This window comes from Pinus tabuliformis, chromosome X (genome assembly GCF_031772625.1).
Source record: "Pinus tabuliformis cultivar Carrire ecotype Pingquan chromosome X, CPIR1, whole genome shotgun sequence".
In the NCBI taxonomy this organism is placed as follows: domain Eukaryota; kingdom Viridiplantae; phylum Streptophyta; class Pinopsida; order Pinales; family Pinaceae; genus Pinus; species Pinus tabuliformis.
In genome coordinates, this window is record NC_142308.1 from 516326588 (window position 1) to 516346802 (window position 20215).

The following is a 20215-nucleotide window of genomic DNA, read 5'->3' on the forward strand; positions in this document are numbered from 1 at the left end:
AAACCTTCTAGAGTAAACAATAATGCATGTTATTGTAAAGGAAAGACCAAATTCCTTGTATCTTGTCCAACAGACATAATGTTTCTCACATCAATGGATGCCTCAAACAACGTTAAGACTGTCCAACTTATTTGTGAAATGATGGAGGAAGTCATTCAAGAAGTGGGGAAGAACATGTTGTACAAATTTTCACCGACAAGGCAGCTAATTATATGGTTGCTGGTAGACTTTTTGAGATTAGGCACCCACTATTTTTTTGGACCTCTTGTGATGGCCATTGCATAGATTTAATGCTTGAGGACATTGGTAAATTCATTAGATACATTAAGTTGTGGAGAAGGAAAAATCCATAACCGAATACTTGTACAACCACACTATCATCCTACACACCATGAGAAAATACACTGAAGGTAAAGAAATTGTTCAACCTGCAGCAACCAGATTTGCAACAAATTTCATATCTTTGCAATTTGTGGTTGAGCAAAGGATAAATCTGAAGAGGATGTTCTTCAGACCTGAGTGGATGACATCTAATATTCCAAGGCCCTTGAAGGCATTGAAATTGTTGCACTTGTGTTTAATGACAGTTTTTGGGCAGATGCTGAAGAGATTATTGTTGTGACGGAGTCCCTTGTCAAAGTTCTCAGGTACTTCAAGTCATAACTTTTTCATTTTTAAAATTTCATTTCAAGATTCATTTCATTTTCAAAGTTCCATATTTCATTGAATTTGAAAGCTTGAACTTTCAGGATGGTTGATGGTGACAAACCCGTTATGGTTTACATTTATGAGGTGATGGATCTTGCAAAGGAGGCCATCAAAAGAAGATATGGGGATAAGGAAGCCAAGTATATGCCTCTTTGGGACATTATTGATGCACGCTGGGATAGGCAATTGCATTCCCCCTTACATGCTGCTAGGTACTTCTTAAACCCCCACAGTGTTGTTATGATAAGAGCAAATTTAATGAGAATGGGGAGGTTGGCAGAGGACTTATGACATGCATTGAATAAAGGTGCTTTCCTGATCCAGAAGTTCAAAGTTGTGTCTTTTCCCAACTACATGATTATAGAGCGCCAACCAAATTATTTTCCTATACCAGTGCTATACAAGAAAGGACTAAGATGTTTCTAGGTACCCTTTGAGGCTTGAAGGCTTCATCAATTCATTAAATTTGTTTAAACTGTGTTTTGTATGTTAAATGTTTTATTAAATTTTTTTATCTTTTTTGTATTTACTATTTTCTATTTATCATCTTTGAACTGTACTTACTACTCATGAACCCTTGCCACTTGCTAGGTCTTTGGTGGCAAAACTTTGGTAATGATACGCCAGATTTGAAAAGATTCGCCATTTGAATCTTAAACCAATCATGCAGTGCTTCAAGTTGTGAGTACAACTGGAGCATGTTTGAAAAAATACATTCTAAGAAGCGCAACTGATTGACACAAAAGCGCTTAAATGACCTTGTATTTGTCCATTACAATCTATGACTTCGCAACAAGCAAATACTAGGTGACAGTTGAGACACTAAGCCTTGAGGAACAAGCATAGTCATGCATAATTGCATTTGAATTTGAAGGTTTCATAATTTGATTTGCACTTTAAAGTTCAAACTTTAATTCACATTTCCATGTCTCATGATAATGACAGGTTTGGATCATTCACCAATCGACCTTGAAGAGATAGATCTGCAAATTACAAATGCAACAGATAGAGTCCAATTGGAGGAGGCTCCTCTTTTAAGCCTAGATGACTTGGAGAATTATGGGAGTCAAGCAAGCAAAGGAGTGGGAGGAATCGCTTCTAGTTCTCACTAGTAGACTCTTAGTTACTATATTTTTACTGATTAGCATCCAGTATTTTGTAAACTTTTAGAAGCAGATGCTTTTAGTTCTATGCAGTCAATGGTTAGGAGTCAAGACTCACTACTTTGGATCATATTTGGACTCATAACATATATGAGATACTTATCATTCATGATATTTTGGACATCTATTGATATTATGCCTTGTTTGGACATGGCTTTACTGAATATCAATGAAAAATGTCTTTTTTAATTCAATATATGTGAATATCTTTGTTTATTGAATTTAACGATTTTTTCCCAATCTAATTAAAACTCTTCACTCTTTTGTCTCGCCGACTTATTGTCGATTCGAAGTCTGGTAACATTGGTATTCCTGCATGCCTAAGTCAGCCTAGAAGAATTATGAAGAATTAAAATAAAAATTCGATTTTTAAATGACAAGTCGGCCTAGAAGGGTGAAGGGAAGTGCCCCTTGGGTTATTTCACCCCATTCGACTAGTATATAAATAGATGATATGACCTCTCATTTTCTCCACCAAGCAAGAACAAGATTTATCTTTCGTCATTTTCTCTCTCTCTCTTGGAGACTGCACGTGTGAGAAGAGAGCAAGTTTGACCAGCTTCTTGAGGTTGCACATGTGAGAAGAGGACGAGTTTGAGCAGCTTCTCGAGGCCGCACGTGTGAGACGTTGACTGAGGTTGAGCACCTAATACAGGTTGCACATGCGAATTTGATAGTGGAAGTTGACTTGTAATGTCCCTTTTTCTGGTTTACCTTATGGTATAGTCAAGATGGACTTCTATGGTTGGAGGCAACTAGGTCACAAGAGCAAGGTTTACTCCATTAGGAGGCGCAGGAGCTTCTGGAGGGGCTTTATGGGGTTTCGAGGAGTTTCTTTGGGATCTGATGGCATTCACTTGGCATATTCCATCATCCACACAACTTGCCTTTTGTTCTGTTGCATTCCGATAACTTTCGGAAAACAAGGTTATTATGGTGCCTAACTCAATTAATTACACTTAAGGTGGCATTACAGGAAGAGTACTTGGCGGAACACCTTAGTGTAATAGCTCGTTGGAACCGGAACGAGATCTACAAAATGAAACGATGGGAAGTGACTTTTAGTGGCCGGAGGAGGAATGGTGGTTGATTTAACATTTTCCCAAATTAAAAGGGTATTTTAATTGAAATAAAAGCAGGGAAAAGGTACTAACGATTAAAATAATAATAAAATAATGGCTTCTAGATGGGTCCATCAGATTTATAAAAAGAGAAGGTGGAGACTATAGGAAGACATCTTGGATTGTTGATATTTTCTATTGTTGAGGTTTGGAGAACCTAGTTCCCAACTTCTCTAGCCCCAAGACGGAAACCCTCGGGTATGTTGTTGAGTGTTGGACGAAAACCCAACTCTCTTTAAGGAGACTTCATCCAAAAGTTTCACAGAGCATCAGGGATATTGAAGTGAGGATCATTCAGGTCCTCAATTGGTGCTTTTGCTTCATCATCTTTCAGTTGATTCAATGGTAGCTGTTGTTGGATGGAGAGTGCAACCATTTTGGAGTTTTGAGGGATCAGGATCAGCATAGCAGCAGAATATTTGGAGGTCCACTCAGCTATCATCTTCCCTTTTTTGTCTCAGATATTTACAGTTGTACTCTGTTCTGTTGTACTTGTCATTCCTTGTGCTGCATTTTCTGATGTTATTTGAGTTTCTGGGTTTACTTCTACAAATTGTCAATGTGTTTGTCATGCTTGTATAATTTCTGGGTTCTTATTTACTGTGCATTTTGGTGTAATCTCGTGGGTTTTTGGAAAAAATGTCGGCATAAAATTCTATAAAGAAATTTCTCAGAAAAATACCACAAAATCCCCGAAAGGGATATTACATGACTGCAGGGATGAATTTGGCCGAAGACTGCAGTTTTACCAGCATCAACTTTTGACTGTTTTGGCTGGTTTGACCAGCATTGACTTGCTGGAGATTGACCAGTTTGACTGGTATTTTGACTTGTACATTGGCACAGATTTCTAAACAAAATTGCTGATTTGTAAACCTTGCTGAAGAATAGTTTATCCTAAAGAAAAGTTGTTGGGTTTTCTCCCGAGATTGGGTTTCCAAGGGTAATAATATTGTCTCCATTGTGCATGACTTATGCACTGTCTTTCTATGATCTTTACTATTGATATTTTCTGAAGTGTAATTGCTCAATGTTACAGTGGCGTAGAATACTGTATTTTATTAGGAAGTAATTATCTATCAGAAAATTGTATTTTACTGTGCATCTTGTAGAAAATTCAACAGTTTGCAATTCCAAGTTTTGTATTGGTACCGAAACCCTAACGCATCTTTTTATTCTCATTGAAGACAGTGACATAAGTCTGGATTGATTTGGGGATAGCCCTAGCACACAAGTTATGAGTATCTCCGATTCACATCTGTATTTTTCATCATCACCCTTTTTTTGAATTCAGATGAGTTTTCCAAAAATATCCTTTTCTTCCATGTCTTAGGACTCCTAAATAGTCCATTTTGAATGTATCCCAATTTACAGTTACATTGTCATCTGGGTTTTCCACAATATGTACCAATTGTATGTGGGTGCTTCAAAGTCAATGATGCAATTTTAATATTTTCAATGTCCTCATGAGTATGATGCAATTCGAAAATTTATTCTGAATTGTTTTCTCAAGCCCATGCTTTTACTCATGTCTTGCCCATAAAATTTTGACAATTAGATTTTTACTTTGTGGTTAGGGTGATCAGATGTTGGTGTTCAGGGTGGATTATAAATAGGTTACGGAATATTATCCAGCAGAGAAAATGTAGGCTGTGGAATATTGGCAGAGGGAATAAAAGTATAATTAGCTGTTGGGAGTAAATTAGTCAATGCAGTAGTGGTCAGGTAAGATTTGGTAGAGGCCTCGCAGATTATGAGATGAAATTGGTTGTGCAGTCATATTTTAAGGCAGAAACAACTTCCTTGAGTGAATTGGTAACTTCTTAATATTTTAAGACAGAAACCACTTCTTTGAGTAAATTAGTGACTTCTTCCATTTTTGCTGTCTTCATCTCTCATTTTGATTATTTCATCCCATCTCTTGTTAGAATCTGTCACTGATTTTTCCAGCATGGCATTCGTTCTGTTATTAACCATATTTTATAGATTTTGGCCTAACTTGTTCTTATAAGAATTTTCTTTATTATTTTGATGACGGCATAAGGCACCAATTTCTATTCTTCTTTCAATATTCTGAGAGATTTCTTTCACAGATCACAGAGTGGATACGTTGATAATGAGCAGACAGTCAAAACTAAGGGACAGCTATGCTAGTTGTTCCCAAATAGCGGTAACTTCTGTCTTCTATTCCTGCAGATGACAGTGATATTTGATGGCAGCTCAGTGCTCAGAATTCTTTTTATTTTCGCTGGAAGCTACAATTATGAAAGTGTGCAGCAGAATTGTACCGTTAGTATAGGGTCGGAAAAAGGACTGCAATTATTCACATAATCTCTATTATATTTTGAATTTTCATTTCTGGTGCTATCGTCTGCATATCATGGTTGCCTCATGTAGTGAATCCCTCTCTACATGCCAAGTTTAATGGTCAATTAAAGATAATGAATCTAATTTAACTATTGATTCTAAGAGACTCTCAAGAAACATTCATCCTTCTCAAACATGCCATCCAAAGCAAGCTCTCCAATTTCGCACATCTAATCATTTCAAAAAGCCAGAGATCGTACTTTCACAGCTGCATGAAGAAGATATGTTTCAAATTTAAAAACAACATGGCAAATTAAGGTGATAATATTTCATATTGCTTACCTACGAACCAGTTAAGGCCACCTGTCTCCATCAATGGAACTGTGGCCCTCTGCATAAGACTAGAACTGAAGCTGAAACCTTGATTTCTGGAGGTATTTAATGTATTGGAAGCACCTGCAGCATCTTTCAACCTAGCTTGCTCCAAATCATTGATGTTTATATCATCCTTTTTATCATTGTGAGAATTGGTGTCAATAAAATTAGAAACTACAGAAATAACATGCGCAAGTAAGCATTTCAAGAAGCTCAACTGCACTGACAAAGAATAGGGTAGTGATTCTTCTGTTACAACAACACTGGTAAGTGCCTTCAACTGAACCACTGCAGCTGAAAAATACACAATTCCAAGCTTCAGATTTAAGTCAACAAAATGAATTTGACACAATAAAAGATGAGGCACATAAAAAAATGTCTCCTAGAACATTTAAAAGAACATAACAGCACCAACAAATGACTAATCCACAGAAAAAATGCTCGTTCAAAGTAGATTAGAATGAACAGCAAGTATGTCAAGCCCGAAATTCTGTCCCAAGTAAAAATGAATGAACTACGAAAGATAGGAGGTAAACTCTTGAATAAGTAATTGAAGTTAGTCGAAGAATGTAGCTATGGTCAGTCTTCATAATATTATTTTATTGATGTATTTTGATTAATTATAATTATTATTGGTTCTTCATGCTTTGTATTGGTCAAAAGAAAAATGTAGAAGGCCATGTTCTTCGTGACCCTTTCAAAGCAAGAAAATTAAATTTTGTAAGTGTCATTTAACCTACCAAGTTGCCAAGTCAGCCCTCCTAACCCTCATGTCGACTCAGCTTAATTGGCACCCTTTCGCATTGCTTGGAGGCTATATATAGCCCACTCACATTCCTCATTTGATACACATCACGCTCATATTTCTGAAATACCCTAGCTCAAGGAGACTTGGAAGGCCGAGTAGAAGACAAAGTTACATATATCTGATCTGCCCTCGCTCAAGGAAACTTAGAAGGAAAAATAGAAGACAAAGTTTGAGGCATAATTTTCTGTGGTTCGGTGGGTCATTCCTATGGAAGAAGTGCAAAGTCTGAGTCTACTGCACGCCGAATTTTGGCTGTATTACAGACCTGGAACAGACCTCTTTTGTGGACAGATTTGGGAAGCATGTTGTCATGGTATGCTGGAGGGTTGACTTGGCACTTGGAGGTTGGTCATCTTAGCTACTTTGCTGGTCAGTTTGTATATGACTTGATGTCATGTTGACTTGATTCTATAAGGATTGCTAGGTTTTTCCCCTTCGTGTGGGGTTTTCCCAAGGTAAATTCTTGTGTGGCTGTCTCTTCATTTTCTTTGGAACGAACAAAGTTCGTTCTTCGAGTTAAATACTCCAAAAGACTTGGAATATGAGGATATCCATCGAGGATACAAATATTATATATTAAATGTATGAATATGAATGATGATACAATGAGAGTGAGGGGCCTGCTTATATATTAGGCAGGTGCCTCTTCATGGAGAGTCATATCCCATTTAGACATGTCTCTTCAACCTAATTACTAATTAACTAATCATTATTACAATTATCCTCATTGCTTATATTTATATTATTTAAATATATTTTATTCGTAGCATTGCCTTCCTCCTCAGAAAGGCTTTGTCCTCAAAGCTTGTTGATGAAAAAGGCTTGATCTCTTTTTCAGTTCTGAATGTCTTCTCGTCTCGACACAGCCATCTTTGTTGATACAATTTGATATGATTTTCCAAGTGACAGACAAAATTGTCGCACTAAGATGGGATCAGACCATCCTAGATTAATCTTCTATGGAATATTCAAATCACTGGAACTTCGTAACGAATTGTCATCATAGGACTGGATTGAGGTTACTTCAATATTCTTCGAAACATCTGCTTGTTATTTCTGTTCTAAATGCTACATATACGTAGCTTGATTGAGTTGTCTACTCTCGTGATTCAGATGTCGATATGGAACTTTTTTGGATTGAATTTCCGTAATTAGGTGTGTGAAATTTTTTTGATTTCCTTCTGGTACTATGGTTGTTGAGTTAGGTAGGAGTCACAACAGTGGATAGTAAATCAATGCCTTGATTGCGTTAGCGCGCAGAGGTAAGTGTGATATCTTTGTTGGAAGCAAGTGTGTGACCTTGCAACGAGTCAAGTGAGATGCATGGGGGTTCTAACACACGGAGGGGAAAGGGAAGTGTGTCCCTTAGAAACCTGTAATAGTACACAGCCTAAAAGGAACACACAAGCTAAATGACATCACGAGCTGGAAAGCAGAATAGTCCACAATCCAAAGTGATCGGTTAAACCAACAACGCTATTGCAACAAGATTCATACAATTGCATATAAAATGGTTCATACACAAATGCGTAAGTTAAATAACATACATTACTAAAGCAACTAGAATAGTCCAACTACAATAACAACATATGCATGAAACATGTTGCTTCTGTTTTATATATATATATAAAGTGAAAGTTCCATCCATACATACACCATTAACAGCCACTAGCCCCAATAGTGGAACATTATAGTCAACACTGTCTGCTCCTCCAAAGAGATGTACTCGCTCTGCACTGTGGAGAAGCCAAGGCTCATCACAATATTCTCCAAGCCTTCTCTAAGCAATGCCTAGCTAAAAGTTTGGCTCCCAAAAGCCGATACTATGAATTATGACATTCCCCTTTGACTCTTGGACTACCCTCATGACTCTTCAACTTCATTACATATAACTTTTTACATTACATATGACTGGTTGCATTCCACTAGTGACACTTGGAATTTCACTTTACAACATATTTACAATAATAATACAATTTCCACATATACCCATGTGGGACAAAAATAGGCTTGAGTCAACCTAACAAGACAAACAACATCACTCGGGATCTTAGGGGAAGACCAACTCAGTAACCTCCTTGCAGTGATCATTGGTGATGAACTGATACCAAACTTGGTATTGGGCTATTATGTCCTCATATTGTTTGATGACATCTTTGTCGAAGCGGACTATTGCCTCCATGGCTTCCGAGTAGATGGTTCTAAAACCTCTATCCAGCTCATCCTGAAGCATGCGCAGCATTGTCCTGAGTGTGCCTGGACCACTAATGTACCTTTGCATGTTCTTTGCGCTGAGTTGCAAGTCATTGTTGGTGGCTACTCGCATCAACTGCTTTATGTTCTTGTTGACATCTAGCATGACTTGATTCTTCCTCATGGCCTAGGTGAGGGTTCTGATGGAAGGGAACTTGTGCGTTCACAATATGACATCCAGACTCTTGAACAACCGTGCATAGGAAGCCTCAATGCTAGTGATGAGTGGAGGGAGTTGTTCATAGTTCTGGATCAACATCTGAATCTGTGCTTAGTCAAGCTCAACCTCTGGCTTCATCCTCTTTAGCAAGTAAAGTGGGGCTCCTTTGTACCTCATTGTCCATTCTTGCATGTGCGCAATAAGTGTGTGAATGTCTTTGAGAGTTTGGGCCGTCTACGCACATCGCTGCTAAAAACTGTATAAATGGACAATCGCTTTGTGCATGGTGACAAATCTTCTATACATTGTCTGCATGGTGGCCTCCAAAGTTGATATCTCCACCATTATTGCTTTCTTCATCTCTGTCATGGCAAATCCTGTGGACTGCTCTGTTCTTTGCCTGGCCTCTTGCAAGTCCTTCGCCATTCGATCATTCTCTGTTATCAAGAACTTGACTGTTGAACTTGTGGCTTCTGCATAAGCCTTAGAAGCCTCGGCCATGGCAACTGGATGTCTTCTAACATCTGGTACAATCACCCTTTCTTCTGTGTGCGCAGGTGATGTATGATCATCCAGGAGCTGCTTTCTTCGTGCCTGTACAATCCTTTGTTGTGTCTCGTCAAATGCCAAATTGTACACATCCATCTCCGAATCATCATCAAGGAGAAAAATTTCTCCTTACTCACTCAAGACTGGTTGTTGTTCTGGAGGTGGCGGAGATTGTGGTGCAATCTTGGATGCCCATGACATGAGATCCATGTTTGTTGCCTCAACTAACTGCTCAAACTGTTGAGCAAGTTCCCGAACCTACACCTACTCACCCTATTCATCATCTACTAGTTGCTCTGTTGTCTCAACCTATACCTGCACAGTTTGCTCTGTCAATGCGCCTTGTCCTTCTTCTTGTTCTTGTTCCTGCCTTTCTTTCCTTTCTCTCCTCTCAAGGTCTTGTTCTGCTTTCAGCGTCTTCTCCATCTCTTGCAATTTCCTCTCTACTTCTTCTAATCTTTGCTTCTCCCTCTTTCTCTGCGCTACTCTCCTTTCACGTTGTTGCCTCTTTGCATCTATCTCCAAAGCTACTCTTTCAACAAGTGGATCTTCTTTGAACTTGTAGCTTTTCTCAGCCTCTGTGCTCTCAGCAATCTTCCTCTTGCCTTTGTCTTGCGCCGGTTTGCTGCTCACTGCTACTATTGTTGTTGCTTCCTGTGGTGTTGTTGCCTGCAGTGCTGCTTTCCATTCTACCACTATGCTGACCGGTTCATTGAGCCTAGAGGAGTTATAGCAATACCTCCAAGGATCTTCCTCTGGCCAATGACATGCCCCGTGGAACCATGGGTAGTACACCTTCGCACAGTGGTTCTTGCATATGCAATGCGGATCATACAGATTGAAGCTCTCGATGCCGAACCCAAACTTCTTCAAGTCCCCGATCTCAACATCTGCATCTTTCAAGGTACGGATCTCGTACAACTGAATCCGCAAAGGAAGAGTGGACCATGGTGCCTTCTTCCTCCTGTGCAATCCTGCTGATAACCCTATGGAGATGTGGTATGCAACCTCTTGCATGACCAGCTTGTCCGTGGCAAACCTCAGTAGCTCATGCGGAGGCTTCTCCGCGCCAAACATCCTGATGAAGGTGCCACTGGGTGAGGCATACCAATCTGCAATGTTAAGCAATGCCTGCATCACTTCCTGGGACATGCAAGGTGGATCTTGTTCAAATATCATCTTGTATAGCAGGGCGATGAAGTGGTCAGGCAGCCTCGCCATGACTCCTCTGTAGCTGCACTTAGAGAGCAACTCGCAATAAACGTTCACAGCTTCCTCTGATGGTGTCCATGTCCAACCCATGCCAGGGAATTGTTGTTGGGCATAGATTGCATCAAGCAGGTATGCGGACATATAGAATCTTGCTTGTCCATCCTTAGGTGGATTTTGGGCATTAGACACATGCACTTTCAGCTGAAGAGCCAACATGTCCGACCAGTTGAAAGGCCTTCCTTCATTTGCCAATTGATCTAACATAACAACCCAACTCTGCGGGAAGGTCTTCGTGCTCTCTTGACCATACAAGCAACATGTGAATATGACCAAGAGTTGGTAAGCCTTCCTGAGTGACTTCGTCTTGTAGACTTGGTTGGGTGTCGTCCTGAACTTCGATGGCTCTTTTACCCAACGCTTCATGATATCTCTAGTGTTTACATTGTTGTTGGGAGTGAAGAATAGTGCATCCATGTAGTTCACCGGCTGCGGCAAGTGATACATCTGATGATAGTTTTCCGTCCTAAAGGTGGCAAAGTTGTGTCCCACTGGTGCTGCTCAATTTCATCGTCTCGGGATCGGTATGTGAGACAACCCAGTGAATGACATCCATGCACGGGAAGGCCGCGTACCTACATGCAACCCTGTACAAGCCTGACTTGTGAATGTTGACATAGACTTTTCAATCTTCCTTGAAACTGCCTGCAAATATGTCCTTTATTTCTTGCCATGTGATCTTCATGCCCTTCTCTACGAACAATTGTGTGTCTGCATAGATAGGCAAGTTTAATGGCACCTATTCAACCACGTCTCCAGTGCTGCTCTCTACAATGTCCTTTGATCCATCTATCTTGGAAACCATGATGCCTGTACTGCTGAGAGATTGTTCAACAACTGATGTACCTGGAGACAAGCGGACACTCACGGCAAGTAAATGTGAGTTTAAAAACACAAAGCACTTCAAGGATCAATCATGCAACAAGTCGGGTGACTGTTGGGCAAGATTGCGCAATAGTGACTCTCAGAGGCTAGGAGTCTGTCAGCTGGAACTGCGCATTGCGTGGTCCCAGCTGCCAATGAGACCTGCTTCTGACTGGAACTACGCAATGTGCAGTCAGTCCGGCTTGACTGCTGGCTAGGACTGCGCATTATGCAATCTCAGTGGGCAAGACTAGGCACTGTCTCCCAGAACTTGCGCAGAGCACAGATGGAGGCCAGTGACAGGAAGCCTCTGCGCAATTCCTGAAGCCAAGGCAGAGCCTTCAGTTCCAAGAATGCGCAGTGCATGCCGAGAAAAGCAAGATCTAGGCCAAGGCAACCCAGATCTACCCAAGGGCAACTTGAAAACAAGGCCCCCATTCGTGATTCATGGCTCATTTCAGGGGTGTCCATCATTTCAGATGGATGGAAAGATCAAAGAAATAGGCCTTTGATCAATGTGATTGCTCAGAGCCCACATGGGGCAATGTTTTTGAAGGCAGTGGATTGTGAGGGGCAAATGAAAGATTCTCAATTCATTGCTAACATCTTGATTGAAGCAATTGAATTGGTGGGGCCTGAAAATGTTGTCCAGGTAATAACTGACAATGCAACGGTGTGTAGAGCAGCAGGCCTAATTATTGAAGGCAAATATCAACACATTTTTTGGACCCCTTGTGTTGTACATTCATTGAACCTCATGTTGAGCAAGTTGGGGAAGCAAATTGAGTGGATTCGAGTTATTTTTGAAGAGGCAAAAGAAATTCAAGCCTTTATCACAAACCACCACATGTCCCAAGGCATCTATAGGGAATTTGCTAAGTTGGAGCTCCTTAAGGTACCTATACATTAAAGTTTAAAGTTTATTAAATATTTCATAAATTCTAATTTCTGACTCTAAATTCAAATATCTAAATTGGATTCTCAAATGTCATGATTCGTGAATCATAATAGGTTATTCAATCAAATTATGATTTTTCAAATTGATTGAAATTTGAAACATTGACAATTTGACACTTGCAGGTTGCCGAAACTCAATTTGCTTCTCACATCATAGTCTTAACAAGGCTCATGCAGGTGAAAGATGCATTACAATCAATGGTATGCAGTTCTCTTTGGAATCAATGGAGGCAATCCCAATCTGATAGAGCACAAGCAATGAAACGGTTGGTTGTTGATGATGAATGGTGGGATAGGGTGGAGTACCTCTTGGCATTTACTAAGCCAATTGTGGATTTGCTCCGTATGTTTGACACAAATATGCCTAATCTGGGAGAAGTGTATGAGGGCATTGATTCCATGATAGGGAAGATAAGGTTGGTTATAAATGCCAAGGAGAATGACCCAAATGAAATCTTTTACAGAGAAGTAAAAGATATATTGACCAAAAGGTGGAACAAGATGACCACCCCATTGCACCTTTTAGCCTATGCAGTGAATCCAAAATATTATGCTGCAGAGTTGTTACGTGATCCAAAAAGAAGCACACCAAACAAAGACCCAAAAGCCACAGAAGGATTTAAAAATGCTTTTAGAAAGCTTTTTGTAGATCCTGAAATTGGGCTTCGAATTCGTGCACAGTTTTCTCATTTTGTGGGATCAGAGGGTTGGGGTAGTGATATTGAGTGTATGCAGGACAAGAGCAGATTAAGTCCAATTGAGTGGTGGAACTTCTATGGTGGGGCACTTGCACATATCCAAAAATTGACCATCAAGATCTTGTCACAGGTTGCTAGTTCTCCTTCAGCAGAAAGGAACCGGTGTACATACGGCTTCATCCATTCAGTGAGGCGAAATAGATTGGACTCTACGAAGGCTGAGGAACTAGTGGATGTTCATTCAAACCTTCGCCTTATGTCACACAAGAGAGATGAATACAAATTTGGGCCCACCAAATTATGGGACGTCGAACCAGAGTTGCCTGACTTGGATATGACATTGAATGCCATGTCTCATATGAATTTGTTTGATTCGGAGTCACCACTGGCAATAGATGGATCTTCAAGTGGACATGGCAGCAATGTTCCCAGTGCCACTTCTAGAGAGGATGTGGAAGTGGAACGTTATAGTGGCATGAATGAAGACATATTTGATGATATGTAAATGTAATTTATGATGGTGTTTTAACTTTTAACTTTTAACTTTTTTTGAACAACCATATGAATTATTGAGTAATGATAGTAGATACTTGACTGCCAATCATAGTTCATTTTGTACTTTGTACTATGTAGTAATTAGTATGCATTATTAATTTTGGTAACGATGGTGTTCGTGTAACTTGTCATGTTGATAACTTGATGTTTGAAATTTGAAACAAAAACTTGATGATATGTTGAAACTTGAAACTTGAATCATGAATGTTATAATAATCGTTAATGATGATGGCAATGTTGAATGTTTATGGCATATGTTGAATTGATGACGATGAATCATGATAGATCATAGATGATAATCTAGATTCTGAAATATGAATGGTAATATGAATTTTTTATTTTTAATATATAGATATATATTATGTGCCATTTCCTGTCGTATCGTATCCAAACTTTTTGAAAATTTGCCGTATCCGTTCCCATATCCGTTTTTTGGTGACTTAGGCTCTAGCTGCCTCTCATGCTCTGTGCAATTTCCCAACTGAAGACAAGCTGCCAGTTGGGTCTACACAATTCCTGAGTCGAAGCCCAATGTCGAGATGTTCTACGCAATTTCTCTGAGCAAGGTTGTATGTCGGATTGCTCTACGCATTTCTGGAGAGCAGGGTTGACTACCAGGTTGCTCTGCGCAATTCCTGAGAGAAAGGTTGGTTGCCCTCTAGGATTGCGTAGTTTGCCAAGACAGCGCAAGAAATGGATGTGAACCAAGTCACGAGGGGGTCAGCTTGTGGTTAGTTGGCAGAACAAGTAAGCGAACACAAGCTGCAAAGCGAAAGATAAATTCAAATGAAAACACAAGTATCTGAGCAGTGCAAGACATGCTGCTGAGATTTTGAGGAGGGAGGCTCCAAAACAAAGCCATGGCAAAATTTTGGAGGGTGGTTGTAGCTGCTACAACACAACCTAGGTAAGCCTATGATTTTGGCGACGATTTTCATCCTAGGAGGTGTTTCGTCTCACTGATTATTTGTGTTTTTAAACACAGATGATCGACAGAGTTTTTCCCTCGAGCCTCACCCCAAATCTAAGGTGGAATTCATCGTCAATGTCTTAAGCGAGTCCTAGTGTTTTAGTCGAGTCTATTGTAAAAGTTATTTGGGAATAGTTTAAGCTAATTGGCTAAATTATTTTATTACAGATCACTTGGTCTACTAGATCATATTGTGTCGCAGAATTAGGTAAATATTTTGAGGGTCTATAACAAACGGAAATCCCCCTTTGAGGGTTGAATTTGTAAAATCTTATGTAAAGAATATTTTAGTGCATGGTCCCTCATACTTAGACACCACGGCTAAAATATTTGATGGTGGAAAAAATAATTAATCCCCTCACATGTCAATTAATTCATTTTTCTGGAAAAAATAAAATTAAATCCTAAGCCAAAAAATTAATTAATTGGAGTCAAAAATTAAAATGTTAGAGAAATTAAATTCTCCAAGTGGAAAAATTTGTGGGTCTAACAAAGGTTAATTTTTGGAGGTCCCCCACCAAGGAAATATTAGAAATTTCAAGAAAATTTGAATCCTTGGACCTTGGTGGTTAAGTCAAAGTCAATTTTTTTAGGACATTAGCTCAAAATAATTATTTTTGAGTTAATAAGAAATGGTTTTAATCAAAAATTTGAAAATTCCTCAAAAATAAATATTTTCGATGACAAAGATTGAAAGTTGATCAAGGATTTATCAACAATCGAGATTATTTTGACGGGCAACTAGCTGTTATTTTCCACTTGCAGGAATTTCTCTATAAATAGAAGGCCTTTTGCTTCTATTTACAATTAATCTTATGATGATAGGGGTTCTAAAGTACTTTTGTAAACGCTGGTGTGAAGCCATTGTTCTGCTAGGAACGTTCGAATATCATAATAAAAGACTTTGGGGTACAGTTCATTGTGTCTTTATCTCATTGATTTGTGGTATGTATTGGGTATGTGCATTCCTATATTGTACTTTAATATTATCTGAATCGTTATTTCATTTGTAGATGATAGGAACATTCTATTGGTAAGTTTTGGGCTTATCTTAGGTGATCTAATTCATTGTATGTTCTAACGGTTTTTCTTGAGAGAATATACAGAGTTTGCAGGTTCTCTGGCCCTTGGGCTCCAAGTTCACAAACTGTGGCACAGGCTGACCTTGTTCGGACTTCAAATATTTAATGTGATGTTCTTACTTCGCTAAGGCAGCGGTTAACATTTATTTCTCGAGATACATCTAGCCATCATCAAAATTTTAGTTAACAAATTATTCCTCAAAAATATTTTCAAGCATTGTATATTTGTATAATTTGTAAATTATTTTTGTAAATAAATTTTATTTTATTTTCTAACCCTTGTTTTGCAGTTGGGGTTTGGGATTTATTTTTCAATTTTATATATATTGGGGTTTTGGATACTTGTAAATTTATTTGTGCAGCGGATTCTCAATAAGATTTGTTGGATTAGAGCCAGATCTAGGCCCTTGAAGATAAGATCTAGTCTCAAAAAAATTTGCAAGGCCAGCAATTAAAGATTCTGTAGTGATTTGGGCAAATATTAAAGATCTGAAGAAACTTTCAAATTTTGGCTAGGGTTTGAAATTTTTTTAGTGCCTCCTAGGGCGAGCGTCATCCTCCAACCTAGCCATCCAACCCTCCTTGCCTCTACGTCAGCCTTTTCTAGCCTCTTAAGGCTATCCGCAAGCCTAATCAGGCATCGGCATGCCTTATTAACCCTTACCTTGGGCATTTCTAGACTTTTTAGGCCTGGCCACGAGGCCCAGAGGCCTTGGCCTTCCTCTTAATCCCCTCGGCCCTCCTCTTACAAATGTCCAAATGGGATATGCCTCAAATATATTTTTCTTTGACTCATAATAAATTATTTTTGACTCCATAAGTATGAAGAACATGCTTTGAACAACAATGAAATATAATAATGAATATCATAAATACATCAATACATCAATGACAGATTTACATTACATTATGAAGACCGACACTAATTACAACTTCAACATTTCAGCCCCTTCCTCCCTATATATGTTCCTACCAATGTTTTAAACCTCGGACTCAACCCTGGAATTGGTTGAGGGTCAACTCAGACTTGGCCTCGAAAGCGGATTGACTCAGAATGACCTAATTTAAATGATTTGGTTTACTAAAAGATACAAAATATATATATATATATATTCCAAACCAATAGAGAGAAAATATGCCAAGTCTGCTCATGCTATACCATGTAAGGGTGAAATTTGAACACATAAAATATTTCAAAATGGCACCAAGTGCAAACTGCAATCACAACAAAATACATAATAAATGAGGCTCTAAATGGCCTCTAGACTCTTGCGTCTGAAAAACATGCTACAAGCATTCCCCTTTTCCTAGCCTTGTCTTCTTCAAATTTCGCAAGACGATTTTGCAATTGCAATCTCTGTCCACTCTCTTCTAATGGGACCATGCCTCCAAGCTGAGTTGTTGAACAAGTCAATATGGTCAAGGGTCAACTCATCCGAGTTAATCGAGTCCACGTCAACTCGCTCTGAGATTTTAAACAGTGGTTCCTACTAGTTTTCATGCTCGAAAGGAGAAACACAAAGTTGTCTGATTCAAAATCTTGCCAAGATACAAACCAAAATGAAGGATATTTTGGATCATACACCAAATAATTACAAAAAGTTTAATGATTAGCATGGGGTTCCTCATTAATTCAAGGTGCAAAATGGCGTATGGTTGCATTTGGACAGGTAGAGGTTACCAAATATGCAGTATCATAAGCTCAAACTTTTCCAGTGTGGGGCTTATACCATCACTAAGGAAGCTGGTTCCCAATTCCAAGCTCTCCAAAACCTTCCAGTTAGATTTTTTTGGCTCAACTTGGCATTTCAGGATGTGGTTAATATCAATCAGTTTAAGTGGTATGAACCTTCACATATTTGATAAGGATGTTCCAGTCTGTCATTTAGTGGACACCATATTTGACTTCAGCCGCCTCCTTTGCATGAAGACACTTTGCTCAGTATTAATACCAGGACTCCAGGAAGAAAATAGACAACTACTTACATGTCTGGTCATAAGTGCAGATTACGGTTCTCAGGCCAAGTGGTTGTCTCAATCCACTTTTCAACAGTAGTTCTCTCTTTCCAGCAGAAAGTGGGGTCAATTTCACCTAAGGAGGAAGTGATGAGAATCATAATACTAAATTTGAAAAAGTGGATGTAAATATTGTATTGTAAGGTTTTTTATTTTCTACTTTTAGCTTTTTATCTTTTAACTTCTTTTGGTTTTTATTCTCATCCAAGGATGAGATAGCTTTTCTTCCTTTAGTCTTTTTTCCCATCCACATTTTCCCATTATGGATGAAATTTGTTTAGAAAATATACCCATTGTACTCTACAATATATACATATAATGCAACAGGTGACAAAGACTTCCCACTTTTGCTACAACAATCTCGTTTTCTTGTTTTGAGTGTTCATTGCTTTTCTGTGTTTCAGCTGTGCGCACACATCAGAATGCTATGACAAAGTCTGTCCTAATCCTTTACATTATTAGGACATTTGCACCAACCATAATTGCAAGATGTCCTGCAGCAAATCATCCATTACTGATGTCATCATTGACTAGGAGGAATTTATTGCTATGGGTCAGCATCAATAGGATCTTCTTATGCTTTTCCTTTTCTCATAATGAAATTTCTGAGAGAGAGAGAGAGCATGGAAAGAAAATTATAAGAATACTAGGCAGCAAAAGATGGGTTCAAAAAAGCCTCGTGTATTTATTATCCAAAAACTAATTTCGCAGCAACTTTTCAGCTTAAGAAGATATCATATTTAGGTTATAAGTACCAACTTGTAATTGATGAAACAAGAAGCACTAAAAACAACAGCGTGTCAAATTGTAAAAAAAGAAGTGGAAGCTACGAGTCATTGGGCAAGATTAAAAGAGCAAGACAACAAACAGAACAAAATTGACAAAATGAAATCCATAATACCTTTCATTAAAGCCACAAGAGTTTGCAATCCTCCATAATAGCTGAAAACCCTTTGATTGTGTATTGAACGAGTTAATATTCTCAATGTATCCAATATTTTTAAACCTCTTTCAATCTTAGCTGGGTTTGGGGATGGATCTATTGAATCTGGAATTGATTGCACTGCAGTTTATGTAAAATGAAAGCAATAAGCAGACATGTATACATATCATTCACGTAGTGATTGTCCAATATATAAATAATGAAATATTCATAATAAAATGCTAAGTGCCACAAATTCTGATACAGAAACCAAATTATGCAGCTTTAGTGAAAAGGAATTCCTTACATTCTGTAAGAAAATCAACTATGCTCTTCGTTTCCAGAATTAATGCCAGAATAACTCTCGTTGGATGACCAGCAAAGCAGCCTCTAATCGTGTCTCCACCATAAGAGGTGCCCTGTGAGTAAGATGGTGCCACAACAGCATCTTTCATAGATAACTCATTCTGCCACTCATCAGGCCTCCAATCTTGAAATACTTGTAGAAAATGTGAAAGGAAGGCTTCTAAGGCTTTTTCTTTTTCTTCCTGCATATATTGCAGCATAATCAATCATTCTATCAAACTTAATTTATGACAATGTCACAAGCACAATAATAAATTGAATTACCAAAAAACCCCAATGCAGAAATGGTATCAATATGCACTGATGAACAGACAATAATATTCTATCTCTGAAGCCACAGTAGTTGATCACAGTATTGTTTCTATGAGGCATTTTTAGATTATCAGTATCCTACCTTGCTATATGATTCCAATTTCCAACAATTTTGAAATATTGGGTAGAGTAAAATTTTCTATCATAATTTTTAGCTCCTTGGGACAACAGAACAATTTTACCTCACAAACAACAAATTTCAAAATGGACAAGATGTCATGAGTACGTGTATATATATTTTCCTTGTATCTTAAGTCCTCCTCATCAATGTTATTAGAAACTAGAACCGAACCAGAACCAGCTAAACTGGTTGATTGAACCAGTTCTAGGGGTTAATACAGGCAGAAGCAAACCCTCAAACTGGGAATGACTAGTTTCTATCTGAACCAGCCCTGAACCAGTCTGAGACTTTGAAGTCTGAACTGTTGAATGGTGTTGTCATTGATGCCATGATCGGTCTTTGAATGCTCTTAATATTTGTCTTTGGATTGCATTGATTGGAAGCTCCAATGTCAGGAAAGGGAAAGAATGAATCAAGCCCCTGCAATGTGGTCACGATGCCCCGCACCTGATAAAGATTTTGAATAGGAAAATCTGTGATTTGGCAAACACGACCATCAGCACTTGATTGTCCTCGTCATGCTGATTCCAACGATAGGTAGCATGCCTCATAACTCCTCATGGTTGAGGAGATATGTCCAGCCAAAGTTGGAAGCCCAGTATGTGGTCAAGGAACCCCAAACTGTGATGCCAATGGCAG

At 38.7% G+C, this 20215-nt stretch overlaps 1 protein-coding gene across 1 annotated transcript in view; it reads right to left on the reverse strand.

Moving 5' to 3' along the window:
- LOC149140946 (BEACH domain-containing protein B-like) overlaps positions 1–20215 on the reverse strand; it is a 398071-nt gene that overhangs the window by 300020 nt on the left and 77836 nt on the right. Inside the window, 3 exon segments of the mRNA XM_089446434.1 lie at positions 5642–5968; positions 18757–18918; positions 19085–19325. Coding sequence (XP_089302560.1) covers positions 5642–5968; positions 18757–18918; positions 19085–19325 — 730 coding nt within the window.